The sequence below is a fragment of the Elaeis guineensis genome, chromosome 7 (genome assembly GCF_000442705.2).
Source record: "Elaeis guineensis isolate ETL-2024a chromosome 7, EG11, whole genome shotgun sequence".
NCBI lineage: Eukaryota > Viridiplantae > Streptophyta > Magnoliopsida > Arecales > Arecaceae > Elaeis > Elaeis guineensis.
In genome coordinates, this window is record NC_025999.2 from 69889272 (window position 1) to 69912783 (window position 23512).

A 23512-nucleotide genomic window follows, 5' to 3' on the forward strand; every position below is an offset into this window, starting at 1 on the left:
TTATATTCATCAAGAAAGATTGACAATAATAATAATCACTCAAAATGACATTATTAGATTTGAAAACAAGCTCAACGACTCCTAAAGCTCAGATTGAAACTTGACTTCCATCTCCAATATTTAGGAATCTCTCATCATTCTCAAATTTTCTACTAACTTGAAGTCCTTGCAATGAATTACATATGTGAACTGGACTTTCGGTATCCAATATCCAGATAGTAGTGTCACATATAGAGAAATTATAAAGTATTATCATATAAGCATCTTGATCAGTAACTAATTGCTCGTTTCTCTTTAACCTATTTGGGTCATAGTCTGCTTGACTTGATTTAGCCTAAACTTTTTAGCTAGATTGGGCTCAAGATCAATGTCCAACTTCTGATACTGGCTATCGAAGTTGGGTCCAATAAGCTTATCACTGTCAAACAATGAGTGGAGAGGTAAATTATTAGCCATTTCTGAAAAGAAAGAAAAACACAGACCTAATTAGTATATGAATTAATCAAGCCTAAAGACATAGACTTTAGTCTAAAGATTCTTCCATCATTTTATATGAATTGATAGCCTCTACCTTCAATTCAAAGAATTACCTTAATTTCTTAATAGATATTAGAATCCGCACAAACTGCATACAGGTCCAAGTATGGCTCGATCAACCCATATGCATCTATGAGTAGGTTCTCAATCAATTATTTTCTCAAATAACTTTTAGTAATTAATTTTACCTCAGATTTTATTTCAATAGACGATGGACCTCCACTGAAAGTCCTAGTTAGGTCCAACCATTAACATGAACCTACTCAATGATTCTAACTAATGAATAATCAGCTCCGAATATGGCTCGATCAACCTAACCATTCATCAGATAGTATAATAGAGTTATCATATAATGAATAATAATTTTATCATTCAGAGAAATACCAAATGGATGGCGCCTGTAATGTCAATCAGAAATAATGGACCTATTACCATTCACCTTAATGGGAGGCTATGATCTACTTATCACTATAACTAGCTCATTTTATAAATCTAATAATTTAAAAGATTTAGTTAACATAATTTAAGAGAATTAAATATACAAACCAGCTAATTTTAGTCCTCCCACTGACTCCATCAAGTCAGATCTGGGTGGACTAAAAACAAACTAATCCATTGACAAGTTATCAATCCTCTCACTGACTTTATCAAGTCATGTCGAGGATAAAGACAAGTCGAACTAGGGGCACCTAAATCAATCAAACTAATTTTTTAGTAAGCATGGGTCAATCCTAATCATTAAGTGATCTGATCAAAACTTGATTCACCATATTGGCCAAGTCAGTGAGATTGGTGGGAGGGATATGCCATTAACTCATCATAGACAATCTATGCGAATAGCTCTCAATTAATGACCACCGATCAAGACTGCCAAACTTACCTTAATATCAACTAGTTAATCAGTTTTAATTGGATCTACTTATAGATTTGGGTTCAACCACTGAGCTCGAGATCAAAGTCTATTTGGGTCTAATCAAAGATATGGACTTGACCAACTACAACTATTGTATTGACTCTAGAAAAATTTTGATTTAATCTAATTTTTTTTCTTAGTTTATTTAATCTTTGATTCTAACCCTAGGTCTAACCCAATTAGGAGGATCTAATCAAGCTAACCCATAAACCCATCACCCACATTTTATGTGAATGATATTAGATCTTTAATTCATAATTCTAGATCTAATAGGTTCAACTTAATTCTCAATTAAGTTTGAGGCTGTGGGTAGGGGTTTGATATTTAAAAATAATTTTAAATTTTATAAAATATTTTTATAATTAATTTTATGCACAATCATTTAGATCTGAAACTTGAATCGGCTCACCCCTGTATTGAGCCGACTCATCATAATGGATCGATTAAGTTTTAAAACTTAGTTGACTCATTGATGATAAACTTTTAGTCATAATTTTTAGTCTGTTTTATTGAGTCAACTCAACAAAAATTGAGCTGACTGACCAGGATCCTGAGTCGACCCAAACAATACTGAGTCGACTCAACAGACGAACTATAATAATTGTATTAATTTTAGATCAAAATAATTCTACATAAATAGCAATAAAATCAATCATAAATTATTTTAGAACTATTCTAAACATATGTATGATTCTAAATTTTATTTGCAAAGATTAGATACAACTATCTTTTATATAATGTATCACATATATAATCCTAGAATTTTACAAAAAAATAAATTTTTTTTTCATATTTATCTTCATGGGATATAGTCACAATGACATCCCTACACATCATAAGAAGATTCAATTGAATGAAAAAAAAAGAGATCTAATCTCTATTACCTCCTATGACCGGATGGCCTGGTGACAAATCTAATTTGATTACTTCACTATTCAGATCATCTAATCTAAATAATTTAGATCTAATCTAAATTATTTCAGATCTGATTATTATATTTTAATCATATCAAAATTAAATAATAATTATTATAAATAAATTTTATATGCTTCAAATTAAAATCAAATTTTATAAAGATCAGCACAAATGAGGACAACCTTTGCACTGTAAGGGATAAACTTTATAGTAGGACAACCTTATATCAGTTTATGTGATCAGATCTATAACTAATTTTAAATCTAAATATCATATATCAAATTTAATCTAAATTAAATTATAGATCTAAATACATATAATATCATGTCATATCGAACCATGGCTCTGATACCACTATTGGGATGCACAGGGGTTTCATGTATGGATTTCAAAAATTTTTCAATGGAAGAATATTAGATTAAATTATTTAATCTATAAATACATGCATAAGATCTAATCTTAAAATTTTTATAAATAGATCTATGATATGAATTTATATGCATAAAAATTTGAATCTAAAATGACAAGCATGTGAACCAAAAATAGTATTTAGTAATAGATCTAATCTACCACTTCTAGAGTTTCGAACCCAATATCTGAGCGTGGGTAGTCGAACTCCATGATCAAGAATATAGATCTGAAAATCTTCTTTAGTTGCTTACAGCCACACAAGCATCTGGCTTCTACGGATGGTCCATATGAAGCCCTTGGATCGATCAGTCCTCTGCGGGAGTGCTAGTTCATGCCGTCGACTTCTGATAATGGATCTGATTGGATCTCCTTCTTCGATCATCTCAAACTTTTTTGATATCGAAGATGGATCAAAGGAGGATGCTGGATGGTAGAGAAAAATTTGATGAAGACTCTCTTCTCTATGATTTCTCCCTCCTCCAAAAATCCTAGAACAATTCTAGGTCTCTCACCCGAGAGGAGATCGGTCTCCTCTTTTGTTCACACCAAAAAAGAAAGAAATCCACCCAAACCTCATGCCCCAAAGAAGATTTTTGGCCCTTCTTTTTCTCTGATATCTCACAGTGAAAAGCTCTCATCAGTTGGTATATAAAAATATAGCCTTTTTATGGTTGTCGCACAAACCAGATAAGATAGGATAAGAGCTGGAATTTGTTGCAATTCAAACCATTTTAAATTTCAATTTGACTCTAACTTTTTCTCACCCTTATCTGACTTGAAGAGGGACTTACCAAAGAAATTTAAGCATGGAAAACAATCACAAACACTTCTTTTTCTTGCATAAAATGGGCACCTTCAAAAGAAGCCGACATGTGAAAGGATAAGGATAGGATTTTAGGTTGAAATTCAAACTATTTTGAATTCAATTCAAAACCAACCAAATCTCATCCTTAATGGGTGACAAAAGAAGAGTTAGCTTCTAATTTTCTCATGCACAAACTAATTTTGTGTGGTGAAAAAAAGTATGAGACCTTTTGGGTGGTGCAAGGGAGAGAGTCGTATTCATCTGGGACTCTAGGGTTTAACCAATTAGATTTCTTTCAAACCCAATCCAATTAGATTCAAATAAAATATGATGAACCTAATCTTATTAGGCTCCTATAATTTTAATTAAATTTGATCAAATTAATAAATTAATTGAGTCATAGATCCGATTAAATTAGAATCATTTCTTCCTTACCGACTAGGTCATCTCATAACCTAATCAGATCTGACCTGATTGAATCCAATTCAATCAGACTTGATCCAGACTTTAATGTTCAATCAATTAAGCTAATTAGTGATCTAATTATTAATTAATCCTTCATTAATGATAGAGTCCAAATTCAGTGGGACTCTTCACTAGAGTCTCCATCCAATGGGTCTCTTCACCAGAGTCCTAATCCACTGAAACTCTTTAGATTAGTCATGTGATCGGAGAAAAATTTCTAATATGTGTGATCCCATAGGTTCAAACCTAATTCGATAGTACAAAAATAAATTTTTGTTTCAATCAGAGTAACCATCTGCAATGGTATCCGATATTCGGATAAGTCGAATGTATGCAAAGCCACACTCAAAAACTTATTTGGATATAGTTACCGTATAATTCATCCCTTTGACCTTTGATGCTAGGATGACTTAGAGTTTAAACTATCAACTCTCAATGGTATATCTATTATGTGTCTCAACCTAATAAATCCTGTGACTCCTCACAAGGATTATCCTAGCCAAGATCTTATTAAATTGAAATACAAAGCATTCTCTCCAATCCTTTGGAGTGGTCAATTTCATCTTAATTCATGGACTGACTTCACAAGTACTTGACTGTGCTCAGAAACCTTCCGATCTTAAATTAAAAATTCAAGTAGTCCGACATTAAAGCACAGTGAGTTACTTGTAATTCACCGTGGTGATCTCAGATTGGAGGGACACTTATACCTATTTTTTTTGGAGTGACTCTTGACAGTAGAGTACTCTGGATTGATCATATTCAGTGAAATATACTCCTATATTTCACCTGCATGCTATACTAGTATCTCCATGCTCCTTGATTAAGAGGATAACCAACCTATATGGTACACAACGGCCTACACTTGATATGTCTATCATTTTAATAATAGCATATTATTTGATTACGAACTCATTTAAGAATTAAATGATAAATTCTTCTTTATCGATTTAAAATAATCCTAAGAACTTTCATCATAATACAGAAGTTCAATATAGAAGATGTACAAGCTTATGATGAAAATTACTAAATAAATATTTTATTAATTAATTTATATATAATTATATCAAATAGCACAACTGTCAATAGACTGACAATTAGTTTTGGGATGTATTTCCCAACAATAATTACCTGGGTAGTCATTCAGGTCGGCTCTTCCTAAGAACAAGGTGAGGAACCACTTCCTTGTGGTTCATCGAGGTCCTACCCCCATAATCAATGCTGCTAGGTCAAGGACTTTGATTCCCTGCGAGTGTAAGAATATAGATCGAGAGCACCCATCCTAATTGTCGAGACCCATAAACTATAGATTTGTTAGCTAGGGTGGTAAGCTTTAATACTTGCTGGCAAGGCCAAGCATTCGATGTGGGCTCAAACCTTAGTCTCCCACATTTGTCATTGCTTTTAGGTTGGTGAGCCATACCTGCTTTGTCATCGCTTTCAATTTAGTGGGTCATAGTCACTCTGTCATTGCTTTTGAGTTGACGAGTCATACCCATTTTGTGTCACTTTTGACTCGACTTCTCATCCTAAAGTTATCATTTCCAACCTGAAGAGGTCAGGTTATTTGGAGTTCAACTCATTGGATCTTTTTTCAATTAGGTTCTTTAGAAAGCTATTATCCGAGAGATCAAGCTAGGCATTCTTCCTTTTATCTGAGCTTAGTTTTTACTAGATTTATTCATCAGCTCTTAGCTAGTAAAATAGAGGTTCCAGTTGCTTTTGGATTATCTCCTTACCATCTTGGGCTTGCTAGCCAATGGCCTCTTGAAATAAGACTACATCAGAAGAAAAAAGATATGGTCATCTATCTAAAGTGATGACATAGCGAAGACAACAGCAGTAATGACTATCAAATATTAAATTATAGAGATTTTATAGAACTATACCAATTAGTAACTATTATATTATATCACACATAAGAGTAATAGCTACCATCCATAATTTTGATCACCAAGAGCACTACTACATGCTAACACCATATAAATTATTTTTTTTATTATTGTAGGGTGGCAAGCCATCGAAAAATTAATGAGGAAACATACAATATAGAGTCAACCAAAATAAACTAGGATAATTTTAAAGAAAAATCAAACACCAACAGGCAATCTCTACACGGCATACACGATGATGGTTGATTTATTTCAAATATTATTAGACTAGGTATTACCAAAGTATTATAAAATGGAAAGCATAAGGAAATAAACACCTAAATAATAAATAACTTTGAAATGGCTTCCTTACCCTACTGCACTTTTTCTTAATTTCTTGATATCCATATTGTAGCATCATCCATTACAACACATCATTATTATTTAAATTGACTAACTTAATAGCAGTAAATTATTTTTAAGACTTTTCTTAAATTGGAAATTGAAGAATTATTTAATAAAGTGGTCCAAAATATTTAATGCAATAGCTATATATCTTCGCAGACACATCAATGCCACATAGGCTTATAGGTCAAAACATGTTGCCAAAATTGATCCTAGTGTATTTTTTTATCTTTTCAAGCTAAAATTTATTTTTGAAAAATATAACTTCATTTTTAGGAAAGAATTTGTGAGAATATCTCTATTCTAGATCAAATAGTTTTCTAGTATCATCTCTACATGGAGTTGTTTTACATCGCAAAAAGTCTACTAGTTAGTATTTAAAGATTAGGATATCAAAGTAATTCTTTACTTATTACTCTCTAAATTCAAGACATAATATGACCATGCTATCAAAAGAAACTACCCATGCTAATACGAAGCCAACAATTATAATCTCAAATAAAATAAGAGATCTAAATCCATCATCCATTACATAATTAAATAAATATCTGTTTAGGGCAATTAAATCCAAATTTAAATATCAAAACCCATAACCTCACAATTCATAAAATCAAGAATTATAAATTCATAATCATAAAAAATTAAAAATTTTTGTTACAAAATCTCCAAGCTTGCTAGCATAAACTCCAAGCCTAGATCATCTTTCATTCTCAATGATCTTATTCTTTTGAAAAATAAATGAAATAAGATATAAGCTATACAACTCAGTAACTAAATCTTACACTATCTTACTCAATCAAGCATAAATTTGATACGAATAATTAATGCATCATTAAGAAAGCAATAATTATTTTAAGATAAGGCATTTCATAGATTCAATATGATAAAGAAAGTCAGAAAGCCAATCATTCATACACAAATCATCCATATTTCACAAACATGGTTCTAAGTGTATAGCATAAATAAAATTATAAATCATTTGCCAATTAATCATATCATAGTTCAATTATTTCTCTCAAACTAAATGCTAAGATTACTATTATACCTATGATAGGATAGTAATCGATAAAATACCTACTACTATTATTTATTGGTATGGTTGTATGCCAACTACTATTACCTACTAGTAAGATCATATGACAACTACTATTATCAATTAGCAAGGTTGTATACCAACTACTATTATCAATTAGTAGGATCATCCATTTTTATGGATGATATATAGCTATCTGAGAATTTTTTTTTCATATTTCTTAAAATAAGTATTTTTAAATTATTTTTTATTAAATCATACTTTCTTAAATTATGCATAAATAAGTTCATGGTCCATAAATAACCTTTAACAGTTGAAATCATGCAATCCTTCTTTTTATTATAACAAAAATATAAATTTCATAAATATAAAGTTCATGTTTCATAAACAAGTCATTAACATTATTCATGGAACCATTATTTTAGAAAAAATTATGAGTTTCATAATATCATATGCTCGATTCTTATTTTAAGAATTATATAGAATTATTTTTTATGATAAAATAATCGATAATTCAAAATAAATAAAAAGTGTCAGGTTACTTATTTCTTTCACTTTGAACTTTCAAAATTCAACAATACAAATCCACTAAACCTATTTAAGACATTAAAAGAAATATTAATTCCAGTTTGATAACTTTATTAGCATCATAAGAAAAAGGCACGATTGTTCAAACAACTATAGCTCCAGGTGGCACAAGTTTAAATGATTTGATCAATGAATAGAAAGCACAAACTTGATTAAGGCCAAGATCATTTGACAAGGATTATCAATAATTAATTTTAAAGATACTCGACACGGTCGGGATGATCAATCCAACAAGCTGTCTGGACATCAGGATGATTCAAAGCCTTCTTTTGGCATCAACACACATCCATAAGATAAGGAAACTAGACTTCAAACTAGAATCCTTAGGTCGGTTTCGAGAGAGAAAGAGAAAGAATAGAGAGAGAATCAAGAGAGATATGTGTCCTCTTCTCGCTCTCTTCTTCTTCTTTTTGGTAAAGCAGGGGAAAAGGGAGATGGTCAATGGTTTGGTGGAGTGCAATAGTATAGCCAGTGTTTCGGCAATGGACAACAAAACATGGCCAGTAGTGAGCGGTAGTAGACAACAAGTGCTAATGATTGTCTAGCAAGAAAACAAGAAAACAAACTTTAAAAAATAGGAGAATCAGACTTTTCTTTTGTTTTTTGCTGTTGGTCATTCACTGGTACCCATGGCTCAGCCTTGGAAGAAGATAAGGAAGTCAAGAAGCTCAGTTGAGGGCTTACCAATGGAAAGTAGTCCGATGGTTGTGGAAAATGGAAAGGAAGGCCAAAAAATAGAGATATAGTCGAGCTTTTTCTTGATTGATTTTGTTTGATTTATTGATAGAAATTGGCTAGCAAAGGGTCCTTATCATAGGAGAAGATGAAGAGGAAGGAGATCGAGACTCACTTTGGGCTCTGACGACATCTCCAACCTCAATTTTCAAGAAGCAAGATAATGGGATTCTAGCAAAATAACACAAGAAGAGGGAGAAAGAAGGGACGATGATTGTGGTGAAAGGTCATGGAGGAGAGGGGATCCAATTTATAAAGGACCTCCAAGGGTTTCGCTTGAGTCTGGCGGCCCTAAGAGTCCTTTTTCTTTTTGGACTTTTTGAAGAAGAAGACTCCCGATCTCCCATTGGGAGTCTTCTCACTAACTCTTTTTTTCCTCTTTGGGTGGGACACAAACCAACTTGGTGATGAGTTGATCAACTGATCGGGCCATCACATTCTATTCCTACTTTAAAGAGTTTCATCCTTGAAACTTATCATATCTTCATTTTCAAACAAATAGAAATGGTTAGTCTTTGTCTAATACTCCATCATGCTTCCGTTGCACAAGATAATCTAAACCCATTCTTCTATACTCATCTTGTGCCTAACCCTAATCATAGATGTAAGCTTAATTTTCTATCTATGATCAAATTTATTACTCTAATACTATCATGCATCAAGTTTGAAACATAATATGGCCATGTTAGTGAGGGGAACGGCCCACGATAATATAAAACCAACAATCATAATCTCAAATAAAATAAAAGATCCAAATCCATCATCCATCAAATTATTAAATAAATATTGATTTAGAGTGGCTAAATCCAAATTTAAATACCACCTTCAAAATTTATAAAATTGGAAACTATAAATTTATAGTTAATAAAAGAACTAAAAATTTTTGTTATAGAAACTCCAAGCTTGTGAGATGAACTCCAAGATCGGATCATCCTTTATTCCTAATGATAATCTTCTTTTGACAAAATAAAAAGAAATATGAGCTATACTACTCAATAAGTAAACCTTACACTATCTTATTGAATCAAGCATATGTTTAATATGAGCGATGCATTATTTAAGAAAGTAATAATTATTTCAAAGTAAGATATTTCATAGTTTAGTATGATGAATCCACTAGTAAGATCGTATACCATCTACTATTATCCACTGGTGGAATTGTATGCCAACTATTACTATCCACTGATAGGATTGTATAGATGCTAGCTTTAGATGTTAATCTTTTCTCTACTTTTAGGGGCCATATATAGCTATCTAAGAGTCTCTTTTCATTTTTCTTGAAACAAGTATTTTTAAAATATATTTCATTGAATCATATTCTCTCAAATCATACAAAAATAAGACACTATATAATTTTTATAAAGTTCTTGGTCTATAAATAATCTTTAATAGTAGAACTATTATGCAATCCTTCTTTGCATGGCAAAAATATAAATTTCATTAATATAAAGTTTATATTTTATAAACAAGTCATTAACATTAAAATATTTATGGAATCGCTATTTTAGAATAAAACATGAGTTTAATATATCATATGCTCGATTCTTATTTTAAGAATAACATAGAATAATATTTTTTATAATAAAATAACTGATAATTTAAAAATAAATAAAAAATGTCAGTGTTACTTATCTCTTCCATTTTGAACCTTCAAAATTCAACTATATGAATTTGCTAAACCTATTTAAAGACATTGAAAGAAATATTAAATTCTATTTAATAACTTTACTAGCATCACAAGAGGGACAGTAGTCTGAATCAAGGTTTTTCATACCGTGCTAAATCGACCGGTACATCCCGTATCGTATCGGACCGGTGAGGAACCGAAATGATTCGATCGGTAAATTCAGTACACCGGTAGTACGAAAAGAAAAAAGAAAAAAAGTGAGAAAGAGAGAGAGGAGGAGAGGGAGGGAGGTGGGAGCCGTCGGAGGCCGGCAGTGGCCAGTTACGGCCGCTGGAGGGCTTTCGAACTCCATATCACCCGATAGGACTTTTAAAAGAGTGAGAAAGAGAGAAAGGCACTCGGAGGGATCTATCGGACGGACGGTGCCTCCGTCACGAGACCCCCGATGGCTGACGAGCTGATGGCCTGAAGGCGATCGAGCAGGTGGAGCCCCTCCATGGCTCCGCCCCCTTCTTCTTTTTCGAAACAGACCGTCATCTATTTTTATTTTTTTTTTGATTTTAAACTGATGAAGTCGGCAACTCAGTTGCTGACTCCAGAGATTTTTTTTAAAGAAATTTAAAAATCGTAAAGCCGGCAAATTATTTGCTGGCTTCATTTAAAACTAGATTTTTTTAAAAACAACTCGTGAAACAGGGGTGTTGCCCCTGTTTCATGCTCGCGGTGTCGCGCATGTGGATTGCACCTTCCGACTGGCCACCATTTGCCAGCTTCACTTAAAACTAGATTTTTTTTAAATAAACTCGTAAAATAGGGGCATTGCCCCTGTTTCACGCCTGCGGCATCGCGCGCATGGATTGTGCCCTCCGACGGCCACGACGCCCAGCCGGAGGCCGTCCAGTAGCCCCACCAGCTACTTTCCCTTCCTTTTTTTCTTTCTTCCTCTTTCTCTCTCTATTTTTCTCTCTTTCTCTCTTTTTCTTCTTTCGATTCTTGCCTGCTTGCCTTCATCGATTCTCCTCGATTTGATACGGTACAAAATCATACCATCGATCGGCCAATACGATCGGTGATACCAGCTCAGCATATCTTGGTCTGAATGATAGGGGCTCCGAGTGAGTCAAATTTAAGCAATTCAATCAATAAATCAGGAAGCACAGACTTAATCAAGACCAAAATTATTTAATAAGGATCATCAATAATAGATTTCAAAGACTTGACAGGACTAAGATGATCAGTTCAACAAGCTTCCTAGGCACTAGGGTGGTTCAGGGTTTCCTTACTAGGATCAATACAAGTTCATAAGACAAGGAGATTAGACTTTGAACTAGGATCCATAGGTCAACTTAGAGAGAGAAAGAGAGAGAATAGAGAGAGATGTGTCTTCTTCTTCTCTCTCTCTCTTCTTCTTCTTCTTCTTTTTCTCTTTTGTTCTTCTTCTTTTTGGCAAAGCAAGAGAAAAGGTAGGTGGTCACTGGTCTAATGGAGTGTGGTTGTGCAGCTAGAGGTCCAGCAATGGATGGCAAGGTATAGCCAATGACAGATGGTGGTGGACAATTGATGATGATGCCTAACCAACAAGAAAATAAGGAAAAACTCAGAAAAATAATGGAATCAGGCTTTTCTTTTGTTTTTGGCCATTGGCCATCCATCCGTGGTCATGGCTTCATCATTGAGGAAGCTAGGGAAGTCAAGAAGCTCGACCAAAGACTTACCAATGAATAAAGGTGTAGGTGGCGGCCGAAAAAAAAGAAGAAAGAAAGGTCAGAAAATAAGTAATATAGAACCAAGCCTTTTCTTGGTTGATTTTGACTGATTTATTAGTGGAAACCAGCAAGCAAATGATTGTTATCATAGGAGAAGATGAAAAGGTAGGGAAATCGGGACTTGCTTTGGGCTCTAGTGGTGTCTTAGTGACTATAATGATGGGATTCCAGCAAAATAACACAAGAAAGAGAGAGAAAAAAGTGGAAGGGATCTAATTTCTAAAGACCCTCAAGTGTTCCACGCTGGTCTGGCAACCTTAAGAGTTTTTTTTCTTTTCGAACTTATCAAGAAGAGAGAGACTCAAGGGTCTTCCTCTAACTCTTTTTTCTCCTCTTTGGGTGGGATGCGAGCCGACTTGACGATGGGCTGGTCAATGGACCAGACCATCACATTATTAGTATTTTATCTTTACAATAATTTTTAATTAATATAGTTGATTTGGTATATCATAAACTAATAATATTATGATGCAATTCATATAATATAATTTATAAATATAATATAATATAATATAATATATAACTCACGTATTAGAGATTAAAAAATATATTTTGTTTTGTTTACAAGTATTTTAAACCTTTTAGATCAAATCCAACGGTTTGTACCTTCAAATTTTTTTCAATCATTCCCTTCAAGAAATAAGTGAGTAAGGTTTTGCAAAAGAAATAAATCATCTTGCTCAAACCCGACTTAGTTTGTGAAAAAAAAAAAATTTATGCACCGTAGATGGTATAAAAATTTCAATATGGAACACACTATCTTATCCGATTGATCCACTTAATCATCACTTTCTGACGTATATTTAATACCCACAGATCTTTTTTTCGTTTAAAAATTTTATATGATAAAAATATTTTTATTTTTTAATTATAATATTTTTTTATAAAAATTATAACATTTTTTCAAAAAAATTATGGCATCTTTATTTTTTTTTAAAATTATGATATTTTTTTATAAAAATTATTACCATAATTTTTATGAAGAGATATCATAATTTTTATGATAAAATATCAAATTTCTGTAAAAGAGGGGTATCATAATATTTATGAAGTATCATAATTTTATAAAAAATATTATAATTTTTTTAAAAAAAATATCATAATTTTTAAAAAAAATATCATAATTTTTTTAAAAAATATTTTTATTATTTAAAATTTTAAATAAAAATATAAAATTATAAATATTAAATATATATTAAAAAAAATAATAACATGAGCCAATAGAGTAAAGTGGTGCGCTCCAGACTTTCTGTCCCCGGGCGGTGCACAAAGAATTTCTCGCCTGTGAGGCCTTGTGGGTTATTAACAGCCATTTTGGGCCCTACAATTACGAGTAGGGTTTTGAGGGTTTTAGGTCAAGCAATCTAGTGATCTATCCCTAGGGTTTGCAGAGAAGAGGCGAGATGGAGAACTCCGCCGAGATGCAGCGATTCCTGGAGGTTAGATCCACTAGCTTCTTCTATTCTCTTAGAAATTTATTGGTCCTGACATGGTTATTTTTCCTTGCGGTTGAATATTCTTGAATTTTACTGAATTTTACATTCAAAAATTTCATTTTTGATGCAATTTTCCAGTGCTGCGCTTCATCTAAATCTTTCTCTTTAGTGAAATTCAGGTAGGTTTTTTCATAAAAAATTCTTTTCATGTCGATGTTTTCAATACATCTGGGGAATTGGAATTGTGGATTTGGGAACAACGATGGATTTATGTTGGAATTCTTAAGATTCCAGTTTCTTACTTCACTGCGATTCAGAGCTTTCAGAGTTCGCTTTTCCCACGGAAAGGGTCATGTTGGTTTTTTTGGTTGGTCTAAAACATGTCTGAAAAAGCCTATCCTTTTGCCTTCCCTTTGCGCTTGCTTATTCCTATTTCCCATTTGTTCCTGATCGGTAGATGTCTTGGACCTAAATACTAAGAGGAAAGAAAGTGATCGTAAGAAGTGATCGTAATTCACTTTAAAGACTTAGCAGTCTTTCTACACTAATCCAACCCTTTTTTTGCTCTGCCTCAACTGGACTGTAAGAGCAACTAACAGAAAACACTAGATCAAGACTGAAACTCCAGCAAGAACAAGAGAATCGGACTCTTCTGAAATAACTACTGGGGATTTGACCCTCACCAATGATAGGTTGATTGCATGAATGAGTCGGGATGACAAGCACAGTTCTTAAGCTTAGTAGTGAACCTTTGTTATGTGGAGATTTTTCCCTCTCAGGTTCATTCATAGGAGGTGTAAGGTGGAAGGAAGAATAGTTTTTGGGCTTGGATATAGGTCTACAAGAGATTTTTCTGGCATTTTGTGAAGCTGGAAAAGAGATATAAGGTGGCCATAGCCCTTATGGAAATCTCTCTTTAACAGATGTGAGCATTACATCACAAACCTGTTCAAAACCCACTTTTGTTTTCAAGGTGTTTCGCTTGACATTTTAAAAAGTCTTCTTCATATTGGAATCCAGATCAAGGGCTCCATGGGCAGAAGGATAAGGGAGGTTAGAAAAGCTTGTAGTAGGAAAGCAGTTCTCATTGCAAAAGGGGGCTGTGCAAGGGGGCATATTGTCTAGAAATTGGAAGGGTGAATTATGAAAGAAGATTAATGGATTGAGGACTTGAATTAAGTTAGACTAGGGAAGGATACAGCTTTAGGGGGTATATCAGTTGATAGAATATGTAGTTAAGGACCTGAGGTCAACAGAGAAAAATTTTTTTCTCTAAAAGGTTCTTTCTGCACTGGATTTAATGGTGGAAGGAGGAGAAATGTTTGGAAGATTGAGTGGGATTATATTATGGTGGATGAAGTGAGATGCACATATGATAGCCAATGGTCTAGATTTATGCTGTGTTAGGATGCTGGTCAGTGTCATACAAGAATGAGGATGTTTTAAGTAGATACATTGTAATGTTAAGAAGGGTAGGTCAGAAATGGCCATAATAGGGAAGATTATGATTTTTTTAAGCATTGTCAACATCGGATAGAGTGGAAATGTTTGGTGGTGGCAATATAGTGAGCCATGAACAGTGTAGCGAGAAGGGCTCGAATTCATATTGATAAGTTAGTAAAGACATAGGAAACCCAAAGGAAATTTGGATGGATGAGTACAAACAGATTTTAGGTTTTTTCTAGTTTGAGGGGTTTCAGATTTCAATAGGAAGTTAGGAACTCGATAAAGACAAAGGAGGATCCTTAAAGTTGATTCCTAATTGAAAAATGATGTAGTTTTCATATTACAAGAGTTGCACTATTAGTACATCATTCACAGAAGGTTAGCATGATCTGAGGGTTGGGCCCTTCATCAGGCATCATACCGAAAGGGAGTGGCTTCATGAATGTAGTGCTGTGCATAGATTTTCCTTGTAAAAAGCCTGTTCATGGCTAAAGAATCTTATTGGTAACACATGTTGGGGGTTTTTGTACCCATTTGAAGATTTATGCTAGGAAGCATGGATACGTCAAAATGGCTGCCGTACCAATGTCGGATACGTATGTATCGTACCATACCTCATATCCATATAGCAAAATGGCTGTCATATTTTTAAGAATTTGTTGTATCTCCGTATCCGTATCATACCGTACTCGTGTCCTGTATCGTATCTGTGCTTCCTAGAATCCATGTCTCACTATTAAGAATTTGATGTTTCCACTAAATACTTTGACCCAAGGTCGGAAAGATGCTGTTTTTGAGTAAAACAAAATCACACAATATTTCCCTTGTAGCAAGAGTTGACTTTCTTGTACCAGTGCCTGTGTTGCATTGACACATGGTACCCCTCTTGGTGTCAACACAGCATTAACAAGGTGATATACCATGCATTGGTACTGCTATTGATGGGTGTATGGTATTATTATCGTGCATTGCAGCCAGTACAGACACACCAGTTTCCAGCCTTACCTTGTGGTCTTTATAGTAGGTTACATAAAAAGCTTAAAAGTAGATTTGTTTCATTTTTTCCCTTTACCCATCCCCACTTCCCTTTTTTTCCTCAGGGGAGGGAGCTAAGTGGGGAGTGGTGGCAGCTGACTAGGGAGATGGAAGGTACTTCTCATTTCTATTTTACATTGGAATGGTTTAAATTATTTTTATTAATAAGATTAAGGACTTGACAAAATGAGTATCAAGTGTTTTCTTGTTGTTAAATTTGCTAATAAGACTATTGATAAAGTAGCTTGATTGGTGGAGAAACATCACATACATACAAAGTTTAAATTTCTCAGGTAATTAGACATTATTTTATTGCTTAAAGAAGCTTCCATTATGTTAGTTCCAACTCATAGACACACACTGTATACATGACTCTGAACGAATAATAGAATATGTTTCTCTTTTATAGCTCCGAAATCGCATCTGAAAGAATGTGATTCTTATGAAATTATTAGGTTTTGTGGTGTCAAGAAGAGAAAAATAGGTGTTTATTTGGGATGTTTCCTTTCAGTCTTTTTCAGATGACATCATATTGATTTTGTAAATAACAAAGGATTTCATGTGCAGTAAAATTTCATCTAGTATGTTTTAAACTAAATGTCTGAATGGATATCTATAGGAAGCATCAACAATAAGCATTTTATTATTGTATAGGAACATCCTTATGTCAAGAGTGCATTATTTGATCTTGTTATTGATGTCTTAATTGGAGCTTAATGGTTCCTTTTATTTTTTTTCCACATGATTATAAACATGCTCAAAACCAGTCATCAGCTAGTCCACATCTCCCATGTAAGTCAGATAATACCCATTCTGTCCTCTTTCTCCTGATTTTGTGTTTGTTAAATTTATCAAATGCCTACTCCAATTGGACAAGCCACATGATTATAAATGCCTGCTCCCATTGGAAGAAGCACATCATAAGATCTGTCAGGGGGAAGTAATGAGAAACCTTATTGTAGGAAGAGGCCTTATCCAGGTCCAGATGAAAAAAGAGATTTGACAGGGTTCATAGAGTTAACGGGCCTTGAAGATATCTGCCCTCTCAAATGCCCTCTCTCATGAATCTCTGGTTGAATTTTAACATACATTTAATTCATAAGTGTCTGTATTGCTGATCTGTTACCCCTTTGTCTAGTCCATTCACCACTGTGACAGGTCCAGTTGGCACTGACAAATCAGATCCAGATGCCATTTGGATTCCACAATATTCTCATGCTTGCTTAATCAGAACAGCCTGTCCATTTAATTCAGGTTCTTTACAGTCATTTGATTTACAAGGTTCCATTGTAGAGATGTGTTTCCCTTTCATCTAGTCCATTCACCATTCTGAGAGGTCTGCTTGGCACTGACAGATCAGATCATATGCCATTTGGATTCCACAATATCAGGGTCTTTAACAGGCAATCCTCCAATTCCTTTTCTTCTCTCTCTCCTAATGATGTCTTGCCAACTCAACAAATATATGCCTTAACAATATCTTGATTCTTCCATATAAACCTTCTCATTATGATCCCAATTTCAGTAGGGGTGCTAGCTTGATTATATAATTAGGACTGCTATCAATATTTCACCAAGCCTCCCTGAAATCACCAAGTCTTTTCCTTTCCATATGCTTGTTTGAGATTCTAGGACCATTGTAAGTTTATCTTCAACATAAAATGCTCAAAACTTTCTCAATAATGAAAGATGACCCAGATCTTTGCGTGCACACTTTCTGGTTCCTCGCTATTCTTGTGTCTTTTATACTTTCTTCATCAGCCATATGATTTATGACATGGAAATAAAGTTATATATGAATTAGATGATGGTGCTGTTAGCATACTAAAATTAAGTGAAATTGCTCATGTGCATTATTTGAATCAGCCAAACTATTTGTTTTTTTTTTTCCTAAAATGATGAAAAAGATTGCTATTTTTGTATTCAGATAAGATATTCCTGTTGGACACGTTTGTAACTATGTTTTTATAAAATTTTAGTGTTTTAAATTTCAGTGTTTTTCCACAGGACCCTGTGATTTCTAAGTTTCTATCCATCATTATAATGAAAGATTGAGAAGAAAATGTAAGAACATTGTTTTATTATTTGAGATTCAATTTTCTGATAATTACATATTCTTCAAAATTTTTAGTGTTAATTAGTGATTTCTCCTTCAGATGTGAACTTTGCAACAACAAAAAATATGTATACATGCATGCATAGATACTATTCATACACACATAGAGAGAGTTTTATAGAATCTACTGCTCTATTTTTTTTTTGTAAATTTAACCACTTCTCTCTTTTCTTTTTGTCCAAAATTTCTGTTGCTTTTGCCTCTGGCAGCTAGCACATGGATAATCTTCAGCCCTTTAATCTTTATAAACTCAAGAAAATGTGCATTAGCTTTTCAAATATGTGCATGCGACTCTGCTTAAATATATGGCTAGAAAGTATCCACTAGAACTAGTGGCAGAAGCATCTAAAAATTTTAATTTAGGCCCATTCCTACAAAAATTTGGCCTTAATCTGCAAGAACACAACAACAATGTGGCCTGAATCTGCAGAAAGGAAAATAATGTGGATTACTTTTTGTGGAGTTTCAATATACATAAATGTGAGTGCATTTGTCACATTTCGTGATTTTGGATGGCAGATCTTTCAACTTGAATGCACGAATGCAAATATTGTGCTCTGTACATTTCCTACTTTTAAAGACATTTATCATATTGCTGCAAAGGTCCTAATTCACCATGGTGCCAAAGAAAAAGTCCTTATTCACCACTACCAGTACATGTTTAAGGATTGAAAATAATTGATGTTTACTGAGGATACCAAATTTATGAGATCAAAAATTTGATTCAAGTGATTGACGTTCTGCAGCAAGAGAAGCAGAAAGCTATGGTTAGTGAGATGGTGGGGAAGATTACAAATGTATGCTGGGACAAGTGCATTACCAGTACTCCGGGCAGCAAGTTCAGCTCCAGTGAATCTACATGTCTTACCAATTGTGCACAGCGATATGTGGACATGAGTGTTCTCATCATGAAACGATTTCAGTCTATGCAGTAAACCATCGTCATTTTGACTAACTGGTTTGCCCATCTAGCATTTCATCTTAATTCATGACCTGTTTTGCTTAATATTTGACATTGTTTTTGTATGTGTTTTTCTGCCCATGTTCTTACACGAAAAAAATAATAGTATGTGATATACATTGATAACCAATATCAATTCATTTATTATATAAAAGGTAGCAGAAAATCAGTATATTTGCTACTGTTGGAAATAACAGAGAATTATTTCTGAGAATGCTATTGTCATAATACATGGTAAGGATCCTGAAGGCTCTGAGCCTGTCGCAACTCCAAAATCTAGGTTGTAGATTCTTGATCTTTGTTTATGTACCTAGATTTTTGTGGAATACTCTCAGAAGTTCTTCAAGCACTTCTATCTTAAAGCAAAAAAAATAATAATAATAAAGTCAAAGAATATGAAAGATCATTCATGATTTACTCTAAAGCATGAATGTTGAATTTGCAAGCCTGACAGCGTCCATTTTAACTACCTGCTCTTGGGCTTAAATTTCCTGGGAGCTCATTTATCCATGCGAGGAATGTCACAGAATATAGCACTTTGATGAAATTTATTGATCTTTATGTAATTTGGATCTTTAAGGGCCTGTTTGGATGGTTGGGTCCAAAATTTTATGGGATTCATGGTCCAACCATAAAAAAATATTAGATTATAAGTAGGCCAGACCTTATATTTATGGGTCTCTAGGACAGCAAGTCATTTTTTTCTTCCTATGGGATTCGGACCAGTCCATTCAAAAAGTAGTTTTGGATACTTGTAAACAAATGACCTAACATATTTATAGTCCATTATTTTTTATGCTTGAGTCACGAATCCATAAGATTTTGGGCCCAACCATCAAAACAGGCCCTAAGTTGGATAATGAACCTAAGGTTGCTGATTTTGGAATGCTTGTCATCTCTGATGTTATACATCACATCTGAATTTGTCTTCTGATGTCATCAGTATTTGTTGCACAATCTACATGTGGATGAATGGGCCTTTTGCATGTATTAAAGAATGTTGCGTAGAATCTTATTCCTGATCTTCAAACGGCTAAATGCACTTTATTGGCTGAAATGTTGTATTTGAAGTGGAATAAGGACAATGAAGCAATGGAGTAGTCTGGTTAAATTTAGGTGTTTTAGCTTGAAGATAAATGTCATTTCAAACTATTTCATGAAGTGGTAGTTCCAACATTGGTTATGATGGAGACAGATCATACCGTGATATCAACATAAAAGATGTGAAGCTACAAGTTGAACCTATGTAGGCATGTGAGCATGGGAGACGAGCAAAGCTCTAGTTTAATCAGTTTGTTTTAGTGTCATATTTATGGCTCATAGTGTTTGATCAACAGGAAAGATGCGATAAGGCTTTAAAAAATGCTGATTAAATTTGGATTGGCAAAACAATATCAGATTGTAAGAGCTTTCTTATTGATGTCTGTTGCTTAATGATGCTAAAACTTTGATGGAGAAAACTCGAGCAATTCTGAGCTGATTGAAATTTTGAAGTCCAGATACTTTCTTTCTCCTCTTGTTTGGGAGAGAAGGAAGCAAAGGAAACTTTTGCCAACCCTCTAAAACGTGAGACTAATTACCAGGAGCTGGTCTGAAAGGATTCAGTGAGAGAGGTAGATAAATAAAATGCCCCACTTCCTTCGCAGGGCTTACTGATGAACTGAAAACGTATACATCCCATGAAAGTCCATTCTCCTATTAAATGATCCTAAGACTATTGCAAGTAATTTGATTGGCTTGTGGAGTAGGTCATATTGACTGTTGCAAATGAGACAATTCAGTGTGTGGTATTCAACTCAGCCTAATTTGACAACGAAATAGCAGAATTTGGGCAATTTAATTAAGAAAACAATACCAAAAACATCTATGATATCACCACTTAGTTTTACCGGTCTTATATATGACATTTGGTAATTAGTTGAGCTGCATGCCAAGACCCAACTAACATCACCAACCGCACCATGCACTGCACCAATTCTCGACTGCCATATCAATCGAATGAACTAAGCGGTGATATCATGGAACATGCATGATAATCTTATAATTGAACAAGATTCTCGACTCATTGTTGATTCTTCTACAGGTTCTAGTCCATGGCTCGCACACACTAATATATATGTGCACATGGATAGGTGTATGCTTGCACGATATGTCTATTTGTTTATAATTTTGTATGTGTAAAATGTAAAAGAAAATAGAAGGTGATCTTGGAGCGAGAAGAGGAGGGCAGAGAGGAAAAGGGGGAAGGAATGAAACAAGATTGGTTTTTTTTAAAAAAAAATTGGTATCTTAATCAGGTTACTTAAACATATTGTTTTGGAAATGACAAGGAGGTTGGCAATTGGGGATAGATCTACATTTTGAGAATTTCTTTGATGCCATAAATCACAAACTGGCCATTTGGAGGTCGCAATCTAAGATTGTAGTGGTTATTTTACTTGATCAAAATTTGATATCTTGTTCAATATTATGTTTTAGAGCAAGAATAATAAAATGATGTCTGTGGTCCGCCATTGGTAGGACCAGAAATAAATGACAGTGGCAACGGATCGTAGGATAAGGCGATATAAAAAACACGAGACAGTTAACCTGTAATTTGAAGGAGGTAATTGTAAAAAAACTTAAGTAAACAAATAAAATCTAAAAATAAGTATAAAAAAATTCTGGTTCAACTACCCGAGCCTAAATAATAATGGACAAAACAACCTCAAAAAATTCCCATCATATATTATCTCCTAAATCTGAAAATGAATTGTATAATCTGATACATTTTGATGGATGGGGGTTGCATCTTTCATGCGAAGAAGGCTTCCTTGATGCATATCTACCATTGTATCATATAATAATCACTTCGAGATTTAAGCAAATGGAGGGATGAACTAGTTTGAAGTACCTTGAGATCTATAATGGCTTGACGTTGCAAAAGAAGATCAACCATTCTTTCACACGAAAGATACAACCCCATCCCCATATTGATAATAAGGTGTTAATGCCCCATTTAACCATCCATTTTGTTGTTTTTCTTTAACATTTTGCGATTCTTCTCCAGCTATCTTTCTTGAATGTTCGGTTATCTCAAAATTCAGTGTGCTCTTAGCCATTTCTATAACTACATTTATTCTAATTTCAAATTAATAAGCTATTCTAATCCTTATATATGATTTGGCCAACCAGTTTTAATTCACTTGATAGGCATTCCTCTCCACTTGGAAGATGTACAGCAGAATAAGGGCTGGTGATATTTCTACCCTATTTCTCCTGGAAAGAAAAAATTAATAATCATAAAACAGAAAGCCTAATACAGGAAGCAGCTTGCGCTGGCAAACACCCGCAGATCCCAAGCAACTCTCTAAGGTATGCCAAAGCCTATGCCAAACAGCACTTGTGTTCCCAAAATCTTGGCCCACCATCACATTACATTGAATAATCCTGATGATCAAATTCACCTCAACTTTAGAAGAACCAAACTTATTTATAAGCGGTTGCAAATCTTAACGGCTAATTGACTGGGATATTCTACTGGAAAAGTTGCATATAATTTCACCGTAAAACTTCTTTTGGTGCTTAGCAACTGTAAGCTCAATAAAAATAAATCTTGTTTCCATTATTTATCAACAAATTCTAAATGCAATGTAATAAATGATCTGATTGGGATGAAAGAAGTAACTCTTTCAACCTGCTCAACTTAAAATCTCTTTTTAAAAAATTTAAAAATAATAAAAATATTAACAAAAATAAGGCCTAGATTTTTTTCTTTCGTTAATAAATAAAAATTTAAGAAATATAGCTTATGTTTATGCTAGTGAGTCCATCTTTGATTCAAATCAGAAATAAATTTTACGAAATTAGACATGACTAGTATAAATAAATATAAAAAAATTAAAATCTTATAAAAAATAAATCTCAACTTCTATATCATCTTTAACTTCAATTGCTCCATCTAATTCTTTCCAGATTGAAAGATACATCTGGATAATTTTTTTTTTTTTTAAAAAAATTCAATTTGACTGCCTATTTCAAAGCTCAAATGATAAAATTGGGCATAATTACTTAGTGTACCATATCTTTTAAGAAATGGCCTCATAGAGCTTAAAATGTTATCTAATTTTTTTATGCAAAAATCATTGTAATCGAGTAAGATATGATCAAATTATGCCCTTCAAAAATTTAGTATGTAATTTGATGTTAATATAATAGATCTTACTATTGGGCACTATACAATCCTATTTGTAGTAGTCAAAATAATTTACATGAAATCTGATGATCCTCCTAAATCAATAAATTAAAATTTTTTTTGTTAAATTATCATAGTTTGATATTAACAAATGGGTGAAAGGCACAATTTCTTTTTATGATAAATGAGACAATATTACTATTGAATAAAAAATGTCCCCTGACAAACTCATTCAGAGTTTGGGCAATGATGTCCAAAATTATGCAACCCTTC

At 33.5% G+C, this 23512-nt stretch overlaps 1 protein-coding gene across 2 annotated transcripts; it reads left to right on the forward strand.

Moving 5' to 3' along the window:
- The first annotated feature begins 13330 nt into the window (after positions 1-13330).
- Positions 13331-19195, forward strand: LOC105048964 (mitochondrial import inner membrane translocase subunit TIM8). Of its 2 annotated transcripts, none has more exons than XM_010928466.3 (2): positions 13331-13510; positions 18851-19195. In XM_010928466.3, the coding sequence occupies exons 1-2, from the start codon at positions 13475-13477 to the stop codon at positions 19037-19039; spliced, it is 225 nt and encodes a 74-aa protein (XP_010926768.1). In that variant the 5' UTR covers positions 13331-13474; the 3' UTR covers positions 19040-19195. The 2 variants fall into 2 exon arrangements, with proteins under 2 accessions (XP_010926768.1, XP_073117237.1); XM_073261136.1 differs by lacking the exon at positions 13331-13510 and adding an exon at positions 16727-16780.
- Positions 19196-23512: the final 4317 nt, after the last annotated feature.